The sequence below is a fragment of the Papaver somniferum genome, chromosome 2 (genome assembly GCF_003573695.1).
Source record: "Papaver somniferum cultivar HN1 chromosome 2, ASM357369v1, whole genome shotgun sequence".
Lineage (NCBI taxonomy): Eukaryota > Viridiplantae > Streptophyta > Magnoliopsida > Ranunculales > Papaveraceae > Papaver > Papaver somniferum.
The window spans coordinates 28,030,749-28,053,740 of record NC_039359.1 but is presented as its reverse complement, the minus strand read 5'-3'; the positions used below and the strand labels follow the sequence as shown (position 1 = coordinate 28,053,740).

The window sequence follows — 22,992 nt, the reverse complement described above, 5'->3', positions numbered from 1 at the left end:
TGAGATGGCTGTTAATATGGTCCTGGGCGTGCGTCGCTATTGAATCTTTGAGGTAGTTGCTGATATGGTCGTCATTCCGCATCTCGATTATTTTTGCTTCGCTCCAATTTCAAAACCTTTAAGGAATCTTGTAGTTCTTGTAAGATCTTTGTGTGAGCAGTTAGGGTTTCACCAAAATTAGTAATGGTCGTATCTTGAGCTTCAATCATTAAAAACATTGGATCTTTATTAGTGTTTACTTCATCAGGTTTTGCACCATTATTTCCTTCGTTAGATGTCTTCGTTGGCTTAGACATGAAATCAGTCTTCTAGGCAAAGATGTGCAGCAGGAAAGAACTAGCTTTGGTAACACCTGATAGAGGACAACTGAATCAATTGAATTAGGTTAGTAAAATAAGGAAAATACACTCCTTAAAATAGATAACTCACTCAAATCCAAGAGCTACGGAAACTCTAATCCAAGAGTAAAAAATGTAAAAAGGGTTCATAACCGATAAACTAAATCTTTAAGATTGATAATGATAAACGAGCAAAAGCTACCTCTAAGAGAAAAGACTCTTCGGTACTTGTAGTACCACCAAACCCTAACAATAAATTCTTACTAAACTTAACAATCCTAAAAAAATCCACAAATATGTAATACCTAACAAGAACACTCATATAATCTATTATCTTCCCTTTTGTTGGACTGCTACTTAAACATGGAGAGATATGCAAATTTTGCAAGATTTGGAAACTCAACTAGCCACTGTGATGTGTTCGAATACGTCCCATATCAGAACAACACGTGGTCTGAGGTACCTCTTCCCCATAATAAATATGTTAATGGATGTAAATGGGTGTACCATGTCAAATACAAATTAAATGGTACGATTGAAGTTTAAAAATCTCGTTTGGTTACAAAATGTTACACTCAGCTTGAAGGAGTCGATTATCACGAAACTTTTACACCAGTTGTAAAGATTGTAACTGTTCGTATGCTATTATCCATAACCTCTATTAAAGGTTGGTCACTTCACCAATTCGGTATCAATAACGCCTTTCTTCAAGGCGATTTAGTTGAACAAATTTTTATGGAGTTACCACCCGGTTTTAAACGACAGGGGAGAATCTCGTATGTCGTTTAAATAAATCTCTTTATGGACTTAAACAAGCTTCTCGTCAGTGGTTTGTAAAGTTTTCGACCACTCTCATTTCAGAAAGTTTTAAGAAATCTTAAGAAGATTATTCTCTATTTCACTATCATAAAGGTTCTATCTCTATATATATTTTAGTATATGCAGATGATATTATTATGAAAGGAAATGATCATATGTTGATTCAGCACTTCAAAGAAGTTCTTGAAAAGAAATTCTCAATCAAAGACTTAAGTAAGTTAACTTACTTTAGGGATTGAGGTTTTTCGTTCGCCAAAAGGCATATTTTTATGCCAAAGAAAATATATCTTGGATATCCTCCACGATGCAAGGCTAACAGGATCACATCCAACATCATTCCATATGGAACAAAATCCAAAACTAATGCTTGTGAATGGTAAAATTCCAGATATTCCTCCATCTTATCGTTGTCTAATTGGACGACTTCTATACTTAACGGTCACAAGACCTGATACAGAGTACGCAATAATTTCATTTGTCTATTTATGCAAAATCCTACACCTACGCACATGGATATTGCCAATCATATTCTACGATATCTGAAAGGTTCCGTTGGTAAAGGAATTATTTTGTATTCAAATAATAATTTGGTCTTAACTGGGTATACAGACTCTGATTGGGATGGTTGACCAACAACCCATCGATCAACCACAAGGTATGTTACCATGAAAGGAAACAACCCCATATCCTGGTAAAATAAGAAACAAATTACTGTAGTTTGATCTTCCGCATAAGATGAATACCGATCTTTAGCTAATATCGCAAGTGAGATTCAATAGCTCACTTATCTCATGCAAGATTTTAAAATCAAGATTCATGAACCAGCGACAGTACAATGTGATAATCAAGCTGCAATTCACATTGCAAATAATTCAGTCTTTCACGAACGAACAAAGCACATTGAAAATGATTGTCATTTTGTGCGTGAAAGAATCATGTCGGGATTGATATCTCCAACTTATGTCAGAACTTACGATCAATTAGCGGACGTCTTTACAAAATCCTTAGAGGGAAAAGATCATCGACGCATTATCAACAAGTTGGGCGTACGCGACATCTCTGATACGACTCCAACTTGAGGGGGAGTGTTTGAAAGTAGTGTGTGCAAGAAAGTCGATAACTTGGTATGCACATCCCGTATATTCTATATTTAGAAACAATTTTGTATTTAGTTTTTCTTGTATGTCAATGTAACTCAACAATATAAATAGAAAACTATTCTTCCTCTTCTAACACAACGAGAAGAGGGTAAAACATCTGTGCCTATAATTTCTGATTACTAAAGTCAGCTTCGATTCGGAATAGAAAGTGTAAAACCAGTTTAGTTATTTTATGTTAATTATTTTGTTAGAGTTTGGTAACACGTGCTTGTGATATAGTGGTATGGGTGATTGTATGTCCAGTTGTTATGACAACTTGTACAAGTTTATACTTGGCATAAAACCAAGTCTCCCTCTCCTGGTTCAGTTACAGTTCATTCATTAATAGAATACATTCATTTCTCTTGTTTCTTGATACAAAACTATGGTATCAAAATAGATTTATATATTTAGGTTTTACGATTCAAGAATTTATAGATCTCAATTCTGAATTTACCAATTCATCAATGAAGAATCACAATAATATTGATATTCTTATATACATCAACTCACAAATATGTTTTTATTGAAACTTAAACACGATACCTACATCACCTAGAAAGCATTATTGATGCCGATAATCAAGAAATTTAAGCTTCTAGGGTTTCTTCATGGTATAGCTTCTTGTCATGTTCAATTTACTAATCGAGCTAATACAAACAATGGTATTGAAAATACAGACTTAATCAACTTTTCCTGAATCTGTTGTTGCTTCTTCATCTCATGAATTATGGAACAATCTTGAAGATAAGTTCTCACGAGTTTCTGCTAATCATACTATTAAGCTTTGAACCAAGATTCAATCTACAAAACAAGGTATTTTTTTTATGAATCCAGCACGTAAAAGATTACCATCTACCATTTTGAATATCAGGCGTTGAAGATTAACAGTTGAAATTAAAATATGTGGATGGTGAGTTTCATATTGCGGAATACTCTCAGTTTCTGTAGGAATGTAGATTTTTATAAGAACAACATGCATGACACCAAAAAATTAACTTCAAATTCATCGCCATTTGGATTTTATAAAAAAAAATGGCATCATCATGTCATGATAATGTCATTCTAACCATGTCATCGGATTCTTCCCCTGTCAAAAAGAGAATGTCATCGGATTCTTCCCCAGTCATAACAATCCCATACAACATATAAGATGCACAAACAAATTATGAAAAAGATATTATCAAAGAGAAACTATAACTTGAATTCCATCTACTATCTCAGGTTTTTGACAATGGTAATTACAAAGTTTCTTGTCTCCGCACCCTAATCTCTGTCTCATGTCTACCTATTTATACTATACGGATAAAAAAAAATGCACACATCAAATCAAGCATGAAAAGGTACAATGGGGGTTGGATAACGTGGGTTCCACGGTCCATGTATCACGCAAAATGACACTGGTAATCATCACTAAGCTGCTGTAAGCCCTTGTCTGCGCTAAAAAGAAACTCAATTACAGCCTAACCTGGGATTTTAAGCTCGACAATCATCTCAAGTTACCATAACTTGCCTACCATAGTTAGCCAAGCACCCACACAAACCATATAAGTATATCAGATGAAAGTCAACCATGAAATAAAAATCAAGAAAAAGCAGTGAAAGAGTTGTGAGAACGGTGTAAACGAGAAAAGACAACCTTTGAATTTTAAGGACGGTTAGTTGGGGAACTTTTATGACATTTGGTGGAAGTTAGGATGTGAAGTTATATATGTACCTATCTGTTCTGCGTCATGTGCAAATCTGCTACGCGATTTAAGGCATAAAACGTACCTCGTCAGGTCAAAAAGTTTAACAGGTTTTACAATGGGTTAAGGAATACAGGTCATTAATATAGTCTTAAGCTTCATCAGTGTATACACTATTGTTAACCTCTAACAAGTTGCAGGGATAAGGTAATTCAACCAAAACATGGAGGTTTAGAATTTCAATCCCTTTGTCTTTGATGATCACATGTTCGATTGTAGTAGTTAGCTGACCGGCATATGAGAATTTGTAGAAGAGCTATAATTGTATTTGTTCGTACTTCCCGGAGCTAGCTACAACGAGCTCAAACACCCCTGCACTTCAAAATTATCAAAATCCTCGTGTTAATTATACATGGTCCTTTTCAAATCTTTAGTTGATTGAGACAAGTTACTGAGTTCCTATAATAAATATCTGCTCAGTACTTCCATAGTACACTGAAAAGAAAGAAAAGAAAAAAACAGTTTTTTTTGTTTCATCCTTGTTGTATATTAATGAATGAAGCCCTAAGCCACTACTATGCTTCGTTACTTTCATCACACTAAAAAAAGGATAAAAACACAACAACGAAGGCATTATATGTGGGTGGATCAATCAGGAAGCAGCTCTTTGTTTTGCAATGGAGGATATTACATATTTCAGTCTCATAACCCTGATACTAAGTTTAATTTGTTCAACATTTTTGTTGGGTTCATTAGCAAAAGCATACTTTACTTCTCGTCCTTGCAAGATTTTTCTATTAGATTTTGCTTGTTATAAACCTGTTGATTCATTAAGGGTCAGCCATGATATCTTCATGGAGCAAGCAGTGGGTGTTTTCTCAGAAGAGAGCTTGGAATTTCAAAAGAGCATTTTAGAAAAATCAGGATTGGGGCACTCGACATACTTGCCGGAGGCCATATGGCAAGTGCCATTTAATCCATGCATGGCAGATGCAAGAGAAGAGCTACAGACAGTAATATATGGATCTATTGATGAGGTTCTTCTCAAAACCGGTGTGAAAGCCGTTGATGTGGGGTTTCTGATTGTAAACTGTAGTCTCTTCAACACTAGCCCATCTGTCTGTTCCATGATCATAAATCATTACAAACTGAAGAATGATGTTGTAAGTTATAACCTTGGTGGAATGGGTTGTAGTGCTGGACTCATAGCTATGGATCTTGTTAAACAACTTCTACAGGTTTGTATATGAATGGACTATTATTTCTTAATGTTTATTTGTGCATGTTTATATCTGACAATTAATGTTTCAAATGAGTGATTTGTGATGGTGATTTGGGACTAAGCAGGTGCACATCAACTCTTATGTCCTAGTGGTGAGCACAGAGATCATAACTCTCAGCTTATACAAAGGCAACAAACGGTCCATGCTAGTCCCCAACTGCCTATTTCGAATGGGAGGTGCAGCAATCCTCCTATCGAATCGTCTTTCCGATCATAAAAACTCCAAATATCAACTCATCCACACCGTGCGAACACACAAGGGTTCAGAAGATCGTGATTACAAGTGTACATATCAGGAAGAAGATAGCAATGGGATCATTGGGCTTAATCTCTCAAAAGACCTAGCTAAAGTCGCCGAAGATGCTCTAAGAACAAACATAACTTTGTTATGTCCACTAGTCCTTCCTTTATCAGAAAAATTTCTCTTCCTGACAAACTTCATTGCAAGGAGGGCACTATTCATGAAAATGGTCCCATACGTACCAGATTTCAAACTTCTGTTTGAGCATTTCTGCATTCATCCAGGAGGTAAAGGATTACTTGACAAGTTCGAGAAGAACTTAAAACTTAGTGAATGGCAATTAGAGCCATCAAGAATGACTCTATACAGGTTTGGAAATACTTCAAGTAGTTCTGTGTGGTATGAACTTGCTTATTCTGAAGCTAAAGGAAGGATTCAAAGAGGTGACAAAGTTTTGCAGATCGGACTTGGTGCAGGATTCAAGTGTAATAGTGCAGTTTGGAGTGCGATAAGAACATTAGATCCTTCGATGGAGAAGAACGCTTGGATGGAGGAGATTGAATCTTTCCCTGTTCTTATGGACACCGTATTATAAGCATTTAGAAATCATGGTAAGTTCCATTTGGACATGAAATGAGGGAAATACTGGATTAATCAATTATGTTTTTTTTTTTTTTTTGTTTCTTGAATCGTTTCTTAGCCTTCTGGGTAATCTGGAACGACCTTTGCCCAAGGAAAAAACTAGTAGGCCATTTAGAAACAAAATAGCTAAGACTGACTTAATGTTATTTTTGATTCTCTTAATTAGGTTGTAGTTTCTGTGTGTCTGTGCCGTCTAATGTTTCGTTGTTATTGTACGTGTTTAGTCTCGTCTTTTTTCTTTTTGGATAGATTATCTACTCTCATGCATTAGGCTTCCCTTCTTATCTAGGGGTGGAAAGCTCATTAAGATTTAGCAACAGACTCAGGCCATGATGTTGTGTACTTGTGTTCACAATGATCTGTTCTACATCGTAGTTTTATCCGTAAAAATCAGTTCTTTCTGTCAAACCAAGTTTCGAAATATCATTAGAAGAGATATAAAACACAAGAAACTCTGCACTCTGCAGTATTATATGAAGTTTTACTGCTAACTAATTTTTGGCGAAAATATAAATGAGAAGTTCTAGGTGGTCTGTAATCCCATCCCCGGTTACATCCATGATATCGCATCCACTACGACTTGGATGTTTAATAGTGCTACAACTCAGTGACAATGGGCACGCAACACCCACGGAATGGTAGAACACATGTCAGGAAGGATGTGCAGTAGCTAATACCATCAACAACTTCACTAGACTTGCATCATTGAACCCTTTGAGGAGTTGCAGAAAATGCTCTATAAACAAATATAACTTTTCCAAGCCGTATGTCATCATGAATCATGATGTTAGAGCCCATGGACCCAACTCTCCCTGATAAGCAATGTGTCCAGTTAGTGCTGGAGCTGGAGCCACTCAACATTCGACACCCCCCTCCCCGGGGTTACACAATGACACCCGAAGTCTGCAGAGTCAGAGAACATTAAAAGATTACACTGGCCTCAGTAAGTATCTCTTCTTGATAGAATTCTTACTTTTCACCGTGTTGGTAAACAGATTTTTTGGGATGATCAAATATATTCTAGCCTTGTTATGAAATATCTACCTTAGCCAAACATGTACCCTTGTATTTGTTTGTTACAACACGTGTAATGTTCTTCACTTAGGTGAAACTCAACTCTATCAACCTTAACCATCCAATTACAGCTGAATACCGGACCCAATCCAGCGGTACATCAGTCCTTTCTACATACAGGTCCACTTATGAAAATCTAATTCCTCTCTACATACTTAAATTTGTCTGCAAATTAATGTCGAAATACATACAGGTCCACTTAAGAACATCGGCCGAACACTAACATGGGATTTTAAATATCTTTAAAGGGATTGAATATGACACTTACTCCTCTAAATCATTGTCGGTATATCTTCTGATTAACACAGATCATAGCCTATTTAATCTCCTCTTCTTATTTTATTTCTTCGTGGTTATTGTGTTAATTAGACGAAGGCAGGCTAGAGTAGAATCAACCTGTTAATCTAAATTTTAGAGCATGCATTTGAAACAACCACCATTGCAGAGTATAAATAAAAGACCAAATTAAATGAGTGCGTATCCAACTAAAAGAACACAAGAGGGACTTATCATCGTGGGTCTTACGGCAATTGTTGAAGACATAATTGTTGAAAGAATAAACTTGATCTGGATTAATCAAGAATATTCTAGAAGGCTTAATTAGTAAGAAAATGTAAGAGAAATGTGACGATGGAGTATTCTGGAACAAGTGTTAGCCTAGAGAAATTTAGAGTCAAAGTCAGCAATTAGATGTAAACGAAATATAAAAAAACTAGAGTTTTCTAGAGTAGGTCATACACTAGAGAGTTAGGGAAGGTTCTAGACCTTATAGAGGTCGGTCAATCAAAGCCTATAAATAGGCATCAGCTGTAACCATTGTGAATTGTAATTGAGTGAAGACACCAAGTGAGGTATAGGTGTAATTGAGTGGAAATCCAAAGTGGGTAGTAAGGTCAGTGAAGTGATCGAGTGAAAGCTAGTGTAAGAAGTGAGTTTGTAACAAGAATGAGTGGTCTGTGTACGACCAGTTTTGAGAGAATAATAAAATTATTTGTTTCCCATAAACCACAGTTGAGTGTTTGTGAGCCCATTTCCAAAATATTCGATACCCATAGCCCATTAGCTCCAAATCATTTCCAACAAAGTGGTATCAGAGCCACGGATCCTATGGCTACTGAGATGTTTCCCTTCCAAATTCCTAAACTCACCAAAGATAATTATGAAAATTGGAGCATTCAAATGAAGGCGTTACTAGGCTCGCAAGATGCATGGGAGATAATAGAAAAAGGTTATGTCGAACCGGATGATGAAGCGGCGCTACCACAAAATGAAAAAGATACGTTACGTATTTCGAGAAAGAGCTCGTTTCCTCATTTATCAAGGCATGGATGAGTCGTCGTTCGAGAAGATATCAAGAGCTGCCAATGTAATGCAAGCATGGGAGATTTTGCAAAATTCGTTCAAGGGCGTGGATAAAGTGAAGAAGGTGCGGTTGCAAACTCTAAGAGGTGAGTTTGAATCTCTCTCCATGAAAGAGTCTGAATTAATATCAGATTATTTTTCGAGAGTTTTAGTTGTCGTCAATCCACTAAGAAGAAATGGTGAGGTCATGAGTGATAGTCGTGTGATCGAGTAAATATTACGGTCACTCGTTCCAAAATTCGATTATATCGTCGTCGCAATTGAGGAGTCCAAAAACGTTGATTCTATGACCGTAGATGAGCTCATGGGATCGTTACAAGCCCATGAAGAAAGAATAAGAAAAAGAAGCAATGAGGGAGCAGTAGAACAAGTTCTACAAGCGAAGCTCACTTTGAAAGACAAAGGAGAGAGCTCTAGTGGTAATGCTAGAGGAAGAGGACGCGGCTACTACGGCGGAAGAGAAAGAGGCAGGCACAAAGACGATGATCAGAAAGGCCAATGGTCAAGCTCCATAAGAGGTCGTGGTAGAGGAGATAACTTATGGAGCAACAATAACAGTCCTAGGTATAACAAATCTCAAGTTGAATGCTATAATTGCCATAAACTTGGTCATTATGCGACGGTATTCTTCGGATGACGTCGAAGAAGAAGCTAATTATGTTAGTAAAGAAAATCAAGAAGACCAGACCTTGTTAGTTGCATGCAAAGGAGATGAGTATGATGAAAATTGTACGTGGGTGCTTGATACTGGAGCAAGCAACCATATGTGCGGCACGAAGGAGAAGTTCGTGGAGCTTATGAATCAGTTTCCGGCAACGTTACGTTTGGGAATGGAGAAAAAACACCAGTGAGTGGTCTTGGAAATTTTTTGATTAAGTTAAAAAATGAAAATCATGAGTTTATTTCGGATGTTTATTACGTCCCTAACGTAAAAATGAATATACTAAGTTTGGGAAAACTTTTAGAAAAAGGTTATAGGATGAGTATGAAGGACCTTAACCTTTTCATAAGAGATAGAGAAGGAAGATTGATTTCCAAAGTGCCAATGACGGGAAATAGGATGTTCTATTTGAACATTCAAAAAGACATTGCGAGATGTCTAACAGCCTGTGTGAAAGACTCGTCATGGATCTGGCATCTTAGGTATGGACATCTAAATTTTGGAGGATTAAATTTACTGTCCAAACAAAAGATGGTTAGAGGTTTGGAAAGAATAGACTACCCGTATCAGTTGTGTGAAGGATGTTTAGTTGGAAAACATTTTAGGAAAAGTTTTCCTAAGGAAACATTAACGAGAGCCACAAAACCGCTAGAGTTGGTTCACACGGATGTTTGTGGACCGTTAAAGCCAAGTTCTTATGGTGGAAATAATTATTTCCTCATATTTGTCGATGATTTTAGTCGAAATACATGGGTTTATTTCTTGAAACAAAAATCAGAGGTTTTCTCGAATTTCAAGAAATTTAAATCCCTTGTGGAGAAAGAGAGTGGCTTTGAAATTGTGGCTATGAAATCAGACAGAAGAGATGAATTTACTTCGAAAGAGTTCGAGTATTACTGTGAAGACAATGGAATCCGTCGTCCTCTTAAGGTTCCATACACCCCTCAACAAAATGGAGTTGCCGAAAAGAGAAATAGGACAATTCTCAGTATGGCCCGGAGTATGTTGAAGGCTAAGAAATTTCCCAGGGAGTTTTGGGCTGAAGCAGTTGATTGTGCGGTTTACTTGATAAACAGATGTCCCACGAAGAATGTGTGGAACATGACACCTCAAGAAGCATGGAGTGGAGTTAAACCCGAAGTTTCACATTTGCGAGTATTCAGAAGCATTGCATATGCCCGTGACAAGAATGCAAAGTGCATATTTATCGGTTATGATGCTCGATCAAGGGGATATAAGTTGTACGATCCGAACAACCGAAAGGTCATCATAAGCAGAGATGTGGAGTTCGATGAAGAAGGAATCTGGGACTTTGATGTTCAAGAAAAGGAGTATAATTTTCTATCGATCCTGGAAGAAGAAGAGGAACAACAAGTACCGCCAGAACCAGTTGCTGAAGATGTTTCACCACCTCAATCGCCTCCAAGATTGGATCATGCTGAACCGTCATCGTCAGAAAGGAGTTCAGACGAAATACCATCGCGAACCAAAAGTCTATATGAGATCTACGAAAATCCGGTGTCACTATTTTGTCACTCCGCAAGTTGCGAACCGGCTAGAAGGATCATGAGAACTGAAAAATGGAGAAATGCGGCAAGGAGTAACACCATGGAGCGTGGAGTCAAGGAACACAATAATGGAAAAATAAAAGGAGATAAATCGGGGATGAGTTGGGTGGTAAAAGGCTACGGTCAATGACTAAGTCACAAGCGCTCTTACAGAAGCACCGATGCACAAAGATTTTGTGGACGTGAAAATCCAACGTGGAATAACAAGAAAATCAAGTTTAAGGGGGCGTGTTGAAAGAATAAACTTCACCTGGATTAATCAAGAATATTCTAGAAGGCTTAATTAGTAAGAAAATGTAAGAGAAATGTGACGATGGAGTATTCTGGAACAAGTGTTAGACTAGAGAAATCTAGAGTCCAAGTCAGCAATTAGATGTAAAAGAAATGTAAAAAAACTAGAGTTTTCTAGAGTAGGTCATACACTAGAGAGTTAGGGAAGGTTATAGACCTTATAGAGGTCGGTCAATCAAAGCCTATAAATAGGCATCGGCTGTAAACATTGTGAATTGTAATTGAGTGAAGACACCAAGTGAGGTATAGGTGTAATTGAGTGGAAACCCAAAGTGGGTAGTAAGGTCAGTGAAGTGATCGAGTGAAAGCTAGTGTAAGAAGTGAGTTTGTAAGAAGAGTGAGTGGTCTGTGTACGACCAGTTTTGAGAGAGTAATAAAATTGTTTGTTTCCCATAAACCACAGTTGAGTGTTTGTGAGCCCATTTCCAAAATATTCAATACCCATTTAGCCCATTAACCCGAAATCATTTCCAACAAAGTGGTATCAGAGCCACAGATCCTATGGCTACTGAGATGTTTCCCTTCCAAATTCCTAAACTCACCAAAGATAATTATGAAAATTGGAGCATTCAAATGAAGGCGTTACTAGGCTCGCAAGATGCATGGGAGATAATAGAAAAAGGTTATGTCGAACTGGATGATGAAGCGGCGCTACCAAAAAATGAAAAAGATACGTTACGTATTTCGAGAAAGAGCTCGTTTCCTCATTTATCAAGGCATGGATGAGTCGTCGTTCGAGAAGATATCAAGAGATGCCAATGCAAAGCAAGCATGGGAGATTTTGCAAAATTCGTTCAAGGGCGTGGATAAAGTGAAGAAGGTGCGGTTGCAAACTCTAAGAGGTGAGTTTGAATCTCTCTCCATGAAAGAGTCTGAATTAATATCAGATTATTTTTCGAGAGTTTTAGTTGTCGTCAATCAACTAAGAAGAAATGGTGAGGTCATGAGTGATAGTCGTGTGATCGAGTAAATATTACGGTCACTCGTTCCAAAATTCGATTATATCATCGTCGCAATTGAGGAGTCCAAAAACGTTGATTCTATGACCGTAGATGAGCTCATGTGATCGTTACAAGCCCATGAAGAAAGAATAAGAAAAAGAAGCAATGAGGGAGCAGTAGAACAAGTTCTACAAGCGAAGCTCACTTTGAAAGACAAAGGATAGAGCTCTAGTAGTAATGCTAGAGGAAGAGGACGCGGCTACTACGACGGAAGAGAAAGAGGCAGGCACAAAGACGATGATCAGAAAGGCCAATGGTCAAGCTCCATAAGAGGTCGTGGTAGAGGAGATAACTTATGGAGCAACAATAACAGGCCTAGGTATAAAAAATCTCAAGTTGAATGCTATAATTGCCATAAACTTGGTCATTATGCGACGGTATTCTTCGGATGACGTCGAAGAAGAAGCTAATTATGTTAGTAAAGAAAATCAAGAAGACCAGACCTTGTTAGTTGCATGCAAAGGAGATGAGTATGATGAAAATTGTACGTGGGTGCTTGATACTGGAGCAAGCAACCATATGTGCGGCACGAAGAAGAAGTTCGTGGAGCTTATGAATCAGTTTCCGGCAACGTTACGTTTGGGAATGGAGAAAAAACACCGGTAAGTGGTCTTGGAAATTTTTTGATTAAGTTAAAAAATGAAAATCATGAGTTTATTTCAGATGTTTATTACGTCCCTAACGTAAAAATGAATATACTAAGTTTGGGAAAACTTTTAGAAAAAGGTTATAGGATGAGTATGGAGGACCTTAACCTTTTCATAAGAGATAGAGAAGGAAGATTGATTTCCAAAGTGCCAATGACGGGAAATAGGATGTTCTATTTGAACATTCAAAAAGACATTGCGAGATGTCTAACAGCCTGTGTGAAAGACTCGTCATGGATCTGGCATCTTAGGTATGGACATCTAAATTTTGGAGGATTAAAGTTACTGTCCAAACAAAATATGGTTAGATGTTTGCCAAGAATAGACTACCCGTATCAGTTGTGTGAAGGATGTTTACTTGGAAAACATTTTAGGAAAAGTTTTCCTAAGGAAACATTAACGAGAGCCACAAAACCACTAGAGTTGGTTCACACGGATGTTTGTGGACCGTTAAAGCCAAGTTCTTATGGTGGAAATAATTATTTCCTCATATTTGTCGATGATTTTAGTCGAAATACATGGGTTTTTATTTCTTGAAACAAAAATCAGAGGTTTTCTCGAATTTCAAGAAATTTAAATCCCTTGTGGAGAAAGAGAGTGGCTTTGAAATTGTGGCTATGAAATCAGACAGAGGAGGTGAATTTACTTCGAAAGAGTTCGAGTATTACTGTGAAGACAATGGAATCCGTCGGCCTCTTAAGGTTCCATACACCCCTCAACAAAATGGAGTTGCCGAAAGGAGAAATAGGACAATTCTCAGTATGGCCCGGAGTATGTTGAAGGCTAAGAAATTTCCCAGGGAGTTTTGGGCTGAAGCAGTTGATTGTGCGGTTTACTTGATAAACCGATGTCCCACGAAGAATGTGTGGAACATGACACCTCAAGAAGCATGGAGTGGAGTTAAACCTGGAGTTTCACATTTGCGAGTATTCAGAAGCATTGCATATGTCCGTGACAAGAATGCAAAGTGCATATTTATCGGTTATGATGCTCGATCAAGGGGATATAAGTTGTACGATCCGACCAACCGAAAGGTCATCATAAGCAGAGATGTGGAGTTCGATGAAGAAGGAATCTGGGACTTTGATGTTCAAGAAAAGGAGTATAATTTTCTCTCGATCCTGGAAGAAGAAGAGGAACAACAAGTACCGCCAGAACCAGTTGCTGAAGATGTTTCACCACCTCAATCGCCTCCAAGATTGGAGCATGCTGAACCGTCATCGTCAGAAAGGAGTTCTGACGAAAGACCATCGCGAACCAAAAGTCTATATGAGATCTACGGAAATCCGGTGTCACTATTTTGCCACTCCGCAAGTTGCGAACCGGCTAGAAGGATCATGAAAACTGAAAAATGGAGAGATGCGGCAAGGAGTAACACCATGGAGTGTGGAGTCAAGGAACACAATAATGGCAAAATAAAAGGAGATAAATCGGGGATGAGTTGGGTGGTAAAAGGCTACGGTCAATGACTAAGTCACAAGCGCTCTTACAGAAGCACCGATGCACAAAGATTTTGTGGACGTGAAAATCCAACGTGGAATAACAAGAAAATCAAGTTTAAGGGGGCGTGTCGAAAGAATAAACTTGATCTGGATTAATCAAGAGTATTCTAGAAGGCTTAATTAGTAAGAAAATGTAAGAGAAATGTGACGATGGAGTATTCTGGAACAAGTGTTAGACTAGAGAAATCTAGAGTCCAAGTCAGCATTTAGATGTAAAAGAAATGTAAAAAAACTAGAGTTTTCTAGAGTAGGTCATACACTAGAGAGTTAGGGAAGGTTATAGACCTTATAGAGGTCGGTCAATCAAAGCCTATAAATAGGCATCGGCTGTAAACATTGTGAATTGTAATTGAGTGAAGACACCAAGTGAGGTATAGGTGTAATTGAGTGGAAACCCAAAGTGGGTAGTAAGGTTAGTGAAGTGATCGAGTGAAATCTAGTGTAAGAAGTGAGTTTGTAAGAAGAGTGAGTGGTCTGTGTACGACCAGTTTTGAGAGAGTAATAAAATTGTTTGTTTCCCATAAACCACAGTTGAGTGTTTGTGAGCCCATTTCCAAAATATTCAATACCCATTTAGCCCATTTACCCCAAATCATTTCCAACAATAATGTGGTATGGCTCACACTTGACGCGCCAAAGGAAACCTTAATTTGTAACAGCCATATTTATTGGCGGGATTAAACTAGTGTACGTACCCTACACTACAAACTCACCTTAATCGTTGGCATAATAACATTATCTGAGCGAAGACCTGCTCGTCATCGGGAAACTAGTTTCGAGTTCTCTAAAGTGAAAACTACGGTGAGACCCATTCTCCCAGATTTTTCCAATGAGAAATCCACGCACAGAAAACTTCAGGCGCACACCCATTTTAGGGGAAACAATTGTTTATAGACCCATATTTTCGGAAATTATGCTTACGTGGGTTTCTGTCTTCGTTTTTATTTTTCTTTTTAGTTTTCAAGCAGGGATTCGATTTTGTTTTAAGAAGAAATGATGTTGATGCAGTTAATTCGAGAAAAAAAGGAAGAACAGGGATGAAGAAAGGGGATCTGTTGAGAAGCAAATGAAGATGGAGAGGTTGATGCTCGTTGATGCTGCTGAGATCGGAAAGAAGGAATTGATTTTGTTGGTGGAAGTTAGGGTTTCAGAAGATTATGAATTTGAAGTGGTTTTGTTGTTGATTCGAAGGGGTTTAGGTTGTTTAAGGTGCTGATGAGCATGGGTATGTGTTGGAATTAAGTTACAGTGAGAGGAATTCGAGAATTTGAGCCAACAAAGTTGCGTTTGAGCAGATGGGTGTTTATCAGAGAAAAGAAGTTAGGGTTCGATTGAATGGTTGTAGATGCTGGTAGTTGAGGATTGAATTCTAGGGTTTCAGTTGAGAATCTCTGGCAGTTTCAATGAAATGAGTTTTTGGAAGATGTTGGTGTTGTGTAAACAGAGAGAAGAAGATGGAAGAAATGTTGTTTAGGCACCGTGTTAATGCAATGAGATTCCTGGTACAAGATTTACAAGGGATTGTTGCCAGCTTTGACTGAATGGATTATGTGTATGCTAGCTTGTGTTGAATTCAACATTGCAGAGAAGTGTCTGAGTTATGGTGTTTTAGCTGGTGATGGTGCAATGCAGAATGGGTCTGATGCTGGTATTTAGATGCTGTTGAATGTGCAGTGATGGTGTTGCTACTGATACAAATAATGTGAAGTTGCAGATACAGAGGTCATGGTGGTGCAGTGGAAGAGATGATAGTTGAGTTACAAGGGTTAGTGAATGAGTCTGTATGATGTTGATCACAGAGAAGAAGACCTAGATGAATGTTAGGTCTTTGTTATCGAAGAGATGATGGTTGAGTTACAAGACCTAGATGCATAAACTTTTATGCATCGGAAAAATGGATGCATAACACATTATCCGGCATCTTTGTTATTTTATGTGAAATCGAAAATCGATGCATAATGCATCATGCAGCCGAGAAAATGGATGCGCAACCTGATATGCATCCAAAATACGGCTGCATAATGCATCGAGAAAATTGTTGCATAATCTTTTATGCATCGAGAAAATGGATGCATAACCTGATATGCATCATTTAAATATGGCTGCATAACGCATTATGCATCAATTTTTTTCTGTACGAACTAAAATCAACCAAAACAATGGCTATGCAGATGCATAACTTGTTATGCAGTCGAAAAAATGGTTGCATAATTCGTTATGCGTCTGCATAATGTGTTATGCATCTTTTTTGGAGGCTGCATAATGAATATGCAGTCAGTTTTCGAATTTTTTTCCTAAAACGATGATCACCTCCGATTTTTTCGTGAAAAACAAAAATTTGATATTGTTGTTTGTACTCGTTGGGTAGCTCTCTTTAAAAGATTTCCAACGATATAAAATTTGTAAATTTACAAGGCTCGGATTTTTGATATGTTATATCCAAGTTGCGTTGTCAATTATACCCCTGATGCATAACCCTTCATGCGGATGCATAATCCGTCATGCAGACATTTTTAATAATTTCATATAATTATGGGTGTCACGGAAATAATTATGGATGTCACAGTACCCAAAATTAATTATGGACATAACAATGAGAATATTTTTTTTTTTTGGCTCTTCCCCTAATTTCCCCTTCTCTAAATTGCTTCCTACGTCCCCTAATTCTTTCTAAGATTTACAGGAACAAGGCCACAGAGATTCCCTCCTCCGGTTCGCCTTGGTCCAGTTAATGGCGCGAGATTTTGGATGTACCAATCCAAAATTGGGGAGGTTGAGCTTCGGATTATTGGGCTTAAGTTCTGATCTTCCCAGAAAGTAATTGAACATGTCATGAACTGGGCACCCATTTGATCTGAACCGGTACAAAATTTCATATACTGCGTACGTACCACATATATATAGGTGGAGGGACCAATTCTCTTATATTAAGAAATTTTTATTGATTTTATACATTTCTATGTTTTTTCTCTGTTTTATCCTTAATTATATTTCCAATGTTGGAGACATATACTTATTTGTGATGATTCCCAAGCAAATAAATAAAGATAATATAAGTAAACAATCATTTTGAAATTTGGACTCCGCCTATATAATGATACAAGGAAAGATGGAAATTCCGTCCATATAATAGGTACGGAGGGAGTAGACCTTTTTGTGTTTGATCTTCGGAGACTTCACTATACTTGTATGATTCACATACGGCCACGACCGCGACTGTTAAAAATATCTCAAGATTCTCGACTTCCCCACCAAATTTATTACTACACAATTCCCCACGGAAACAATTTGCAAACATTTAATTATTTATTTTGCTCGGTTGCGAACATTTGATTTACATCTAAAAATAATAGTTCTCTTAGTTTTGAAACGAAGCCACTGACTCACTCTCTTTCTAATTATATTTCCTATCTGATGATAATAAACAAGGCTGAATTGGGGGCCTGCAAAAATAAATGGGGATCCTAACTACGTGACAAAAAAGATCATGAAATAGTAATTAAGAGTTATCCCTTATCCCCAATTTTTTTTAAATGGCTAAATTCCAAATCATTAATGATAGTTAAGTTAATTAATTGTTAATTAGTTTAATTAGATTAAAATCATATTTAGGGATAAAATTTTGATAAAGGAAAAATTGTGTTTTTGTGTTGTGGAGAGGAAGAAGTTGAGTTTTTGGGGGATTCCAGTAGATGAATCATATTGCTCAAAATGAAGGAACCAATCCTCAAAATGAAGAACCCGAAGCTCAAAACAATCAGGTAAACTTCCTATACTCTTCAAATTGTATGAATGATGTCCCAAGTGGTCGATTCATGTACACTATGCAACTACTCAGAGTGAGGGTCGTTAAGTCGAGAGGGTAATAAACGAACGACTCTAAGGAGTCGTCAATTACTTGACACAACCTTTGACGACTCAAACCTACAACTTTTGCAGGTTATGAAAAAACGTCAACCAAGTGTGATATAATTGACGACTCCAGCTAGTTAGGTCATATAGAGTCGTTAACTTAATATGTTTAGAACCCAACGACTCTAAAACTTTTTACTCTCTGAAGATGTTACTCTTAGGGTCGTTAATTAGGCATTCCTATATACTGGCGACCCTAGCGAGCCATATAGAGTCGTTAGCGATTTAGAAATCCCTAGACGACACTGTTCTAGGGCATAAAACCAGGTTTAGGATCGTTATCTACTACACCCTAATGGTTAACGATTTTTTATCAATTCAACATGCATATCAAAAATCGTTAAGCAATAAAAAACCGTGGTTAACGACCCTAGAACTGTAACTGCAATTTTGCAGTTGAAAACCTATTTTTTTTTAGTTCACTTACGACGATGAATCAGTGAGAATTTTTTTTCTCAAAAGTCGTTAATGGAATGAGGAACGGTGGGAGAGAGGGAGTGGAGGAGAAGAAGTTATTAGAGAAGGGTAAAATAATTATTTCACCATCATTTTGGAAGCTCCGTATATCTTTTGGTGTGGGTATAAAATATGTTCTGGTCCCCAATTAGTTTCCATGGCCCCAATTCAGCCTTGATAATAAACGGACTGTGAAAACACAGAAACACGTATCCTTATAAGCGCAGACTCGAATTATTATTTAAGATGGCAATTGCAAACTACCTCCAACCATAATGTATTATGATATCCAGCTATAAGCTAACTACCAAATTAAAACTTAACTAGTATTTCCTTGAGCAACTTCTATGATTGTGGGTGGCTGTTGGACTATATAACTAATTTATGCTTTCTTTAAATGAGCTCGGATATACACAGATTGTTTGAAACAGGGATTCTTTACAAAGGCGAATGTCGTGCCGATTATTATTTTTACAATCTCATTTGCTAACTGAACAATGGCTTAAGATTATTATTTTTACAATCTCATTTGCTAACTGAACAATGGTTTAAGTTAGCTAGTCTCTACCATGATAAATGGTTGTTGAACGTTAACTAAGCTGAAGAAATCGATAAAAGCAAGCTGCTTAGCTGGTCTCGATAAAGCTAGCGTAGCTGGTGTGTTGATATGTCAAAAACTTCGGAGGCCCGAGATGGGAGAGCTTGCATGATTCTGAACAAATGAACCTTTAGAGAGTAGTTCTTGTAACAAAAATAAGTTTTCAGGAAATAGGTAATAAGAATAAAAGCACGGGGACTAATAGTACATACAAAAATGTTGGAAAGAACACGTTATGTACGGATCTTGAGAAATTTAGTCAATCTTATACTCCCTCCGTATTTTAAAAAGAGATATTATCGTTATTTCATTTTAACATATTCTTATATATATATACTAGGGTGTGACCCGTGCCGTCACGGCACGGGATTTGATCTGCTCTTAGGTTGTTAACGTACTTGACGGTGGTATATATATGAACTTTTAGGTAGTTTCACGGTGGTATATATATGAACTTTTATGATTTTCTTGAGTTCCAAGAGAAAGAGAGCTCACTTGAGGTTGGAGGCAAACACTTTACAATTTTAATCGGTTGAAATAGTATTAAACCAAATGATTTAGTTCAGAAGAAACAGACGATTAAGAATTCCTAAGTTCTATGTCAAGATCATTCCTTGGTTGAGACAAATTTAGCTGTTACCAAAACATTTTAATGTAAATTAAGAGTTCCTCTGTTGTGCATACATATGGATGTAATATGGCACATATGCTTCTAATAGAAAAGTTCCTCTCCAAACCGACTTCAGTGATCCATTATCAATACTTTCTAATCAACATCTGCTGATGCAAATTTGGTCTCGGTGATTCTCATCATGGGCCTTTTTCTAAGATGAATCTTTCTGCAAGCGCTAGTTACAGCATCCTCCTCCATTAATGTGGAACAAGGTAAAAGAAAGCAATACTAGATTGCTATAAGCAAGAAGAGAAGAGAATTCAAGCAAGAAGAGAAAGATAAGTTTTGTGTTTAAAAATTTGATTGAGTAATAGATAGCTCTTACAAGACTTAATCTAGCCTTTATATAGGCTTGAAGAATAACTAAACTAGGAAACAGAAAACTAAAAGGAAATCTAAAAGAATCCTAAAAATAAGAAAGACTGAAACTAGGAAACCATGGAAGCCAAACCTCTAAGCGGAATCTTCTGGAATTGTAGTATGCCCTGCATCAGTCCCCCCTTCTAGAGTAAAGCTCGTCCTCGAGTTGTCCAAACAAACCAGAAGTTCATTGTCACCATGAAACGTAAAAATCTCTTGAACATTAAATGTGTTGGAGATATTCCAATCATTTGGTAGATCAATAACATAAGCATTATCATTGATCTTCTTTAAAACCTTGAAAGGACCATATTTCTTCATCTTGGTTTTGTTATAAGTACCCACTGGAAATCTCTCTTTTCTTAGATGTATCATCACGAGCTCCCCTTCCTTGAAGGTTTTAAACCTCTTGTGTTTATCAGCATCCTCTTTATATTTAGAATTGGACTTCTCCAGTTTAGATTTTACTTCATTATGTAATTCAGTTGCTTTGTCTACAAAAGAGTCGGCTGCAGTGTTTGTACTCTGTGTGGTGGGTAAGGCTACCAAATCAAGAGTATGATTAGGTACTTTAGAGTACACAATCTCAAATGGAGTTTTCCCAGTAGAACGATTCACAGAAGTGTTGAAAGCGAATTCCATATGTGGCAATAACACATCCCACTGCTTACTATTATCCAGGCACTTAGCTCTAATCAAATTCCCAAGTGATCTATTAACAACCTCAGTCTGTCCATCAGTTTGCGGATGTGAAGTTGTGCTGAATTGTAGAACTGTGCCTAAGCGCATCCATAAACTTTTCCAGAAATAACTCAAAAATTTGGTATCTCTGTCAGAAGTGATAGACTTTGGAACCCCATGCAATCTTACTACTTCTTTAAAGAACAAAGAAGCAACATTAGAAGCGTCAGTTGATTTCTTACAAGCCACGAAGTGAGCCATTTTAGAGTAACGATCAACTACGACCATAACAGAATCATTACCTCTAGCAGTACGAGGTAAACCAAGTATAAAATCCATACTTATATCAACCCAAGGTGCATCAGGAACTGGTAAAGGAGTATACAACCCGGTATTTTGAATTGTACCCTTTGCTCTCTGACAGACCATGCATTTTTGTACGAACTTTTGTACATCACGTTTCAAAGATGGCCAGAAATATCTTTCTTCAATCAGGGCAATGGTTTTATCTCTCCCAAAATGACCACCAAGACCACTGCCATGTAATTCTCGCATAAGATGTAAACGTAAAGACCCTTGAGGAATACATAATCGATTCCCTTTAAAAAGAAAACCTTCTTGTATAAGAAAATCATCAACCCCATGAGTTTGAGAACTGCATTGATCCCATAGTTTGCCAAAATCTTCATCTTCTGGATAAATGTCTTTGATATAGTCAAATGCATAACTCTCATTACGAATTGTAGTTAATAGATGACTTCTTCTACTTAAGGCATCAGCAACTTGATTCAATTTGCCACTTTTATGTCTCACGGAGAAAGTGTATTTGTTGAGTGTGGAAAGCCATCGATCATGCATTCTGTTAACTTTAGCAGAAGTATTCAAAAACTTCAAAGCATGGTTGTCAGTGTTGACAACAAATTCCCTATGTATAAGATAAGTATGCCACTGCTTAAGAGATTGAACAAGAGCCAATAACTCTAATTCATATGTAGACCATTTCTTTTGTGCATCTGAATTCTTCTCACTGTAATATGCAATTGGATGACCCTCCTGTGATAATACTGCACCAATACCAACAACAGATGCATCACAATCTATTTCAAAAGGCTTGTTGAAATTCGGAAGTGCAAGAATTGGTGCCGTACAAAGCTTTTCTTTAAGAAGAATAAAGCTTTTATCCATTGCTTCCGTCCACTCAAACTTCTCCTTCTTGAGACAGTCAGTCAAAGGTGCAGAAATAGAGCTAAAGTTCTTCACAAATCTTCGATAGAAAGAAGCCAAACCATGAAAACTACGAACATCACGAATAGAAGTAGGAACTGGCCAATCTTCAATTGCTTGAACTTTAGAAGGATCGACATGAATACCATCAGTAGAAATCACATATCCCAAAAATGTTACTGAAGAAGCCATGAAGGTACACTTCTTCAAATTAACATATAAAGAGTTGTCAGCAAGAACTTGAAACACTTGTGAAAGATGTTGGAGGTGTTCTGGCTCACTGCGACTAAAAATTAGTATGTCATCAAAATAGACAATAACAAATTTACTGAGAAAGGGTTGGAGAACCTGATTCATAAGTCGCATAAAAGTACTAGGTGCATTAGATAACCCAAATGGCATGACCAGCCATTCATATAAACCTTCACGTGTCTTGAATGCTGTTTTCCACTCATCTCCACCTCGAATGCGTATTTGGTGGTAACCACTGCGTAAATCCAACTTAGTAAAAATAATAGAGCCCGACAGTAAATCAATCATATCATCAATACGCGGGATCGGAAATCTATAAGGAATGGTGATGCGATTTAATGCTCTGCAATCGATACACATCCTCCATCCATTGTCTTTTTTACTAACCAAGAAGGCAGGACTGGCACAAGGACTGTTGCTAGGTCGTATCAAACCCTTTGTAAGCAAATCATTTACCTGTCCCTGTAATATCTCATGCTCAGCAGGACTCAAGCGATAGTGTGCTTGGTTTGGTAAAGAGGCTCCAGGAATAAAATCGATGCAGTGTTGAATATTCCGTAAAGGAGGTAATGCAGTTGGTA

General features: G+C 37.4%; 1 protein-coding gene across 1 annotated transcript; it reads left to right on the top strand.

The window, feature by feature from the left end:
• The first annotated feature begins 4,581 nt into the window (after positions 1-4,581).
• LOC113353078 (3-ketoacyl-CoA synthase 20-like) lies at positions 4,582-6,251 on the top strand. The gene is made up of 2 exons (XM_026596786.1): positions 4,582-5,222; positions 5,332-6,251. The coding sequence occupies exons 1-2, from the start codon at positions 4,662-4,664 to the stop codon at positions 6,100-6,102; spliced, it is 1,332 nt and encodes a 443-aa protein (XP_026452571.1). The 5' UTR covers positions 4,582-4,661; the 3' UTR covers positions 6,103-6,251.
• The last annotated feature ends 16,741 nt before the right edge of the window (positions 6,252-22,992 follow it).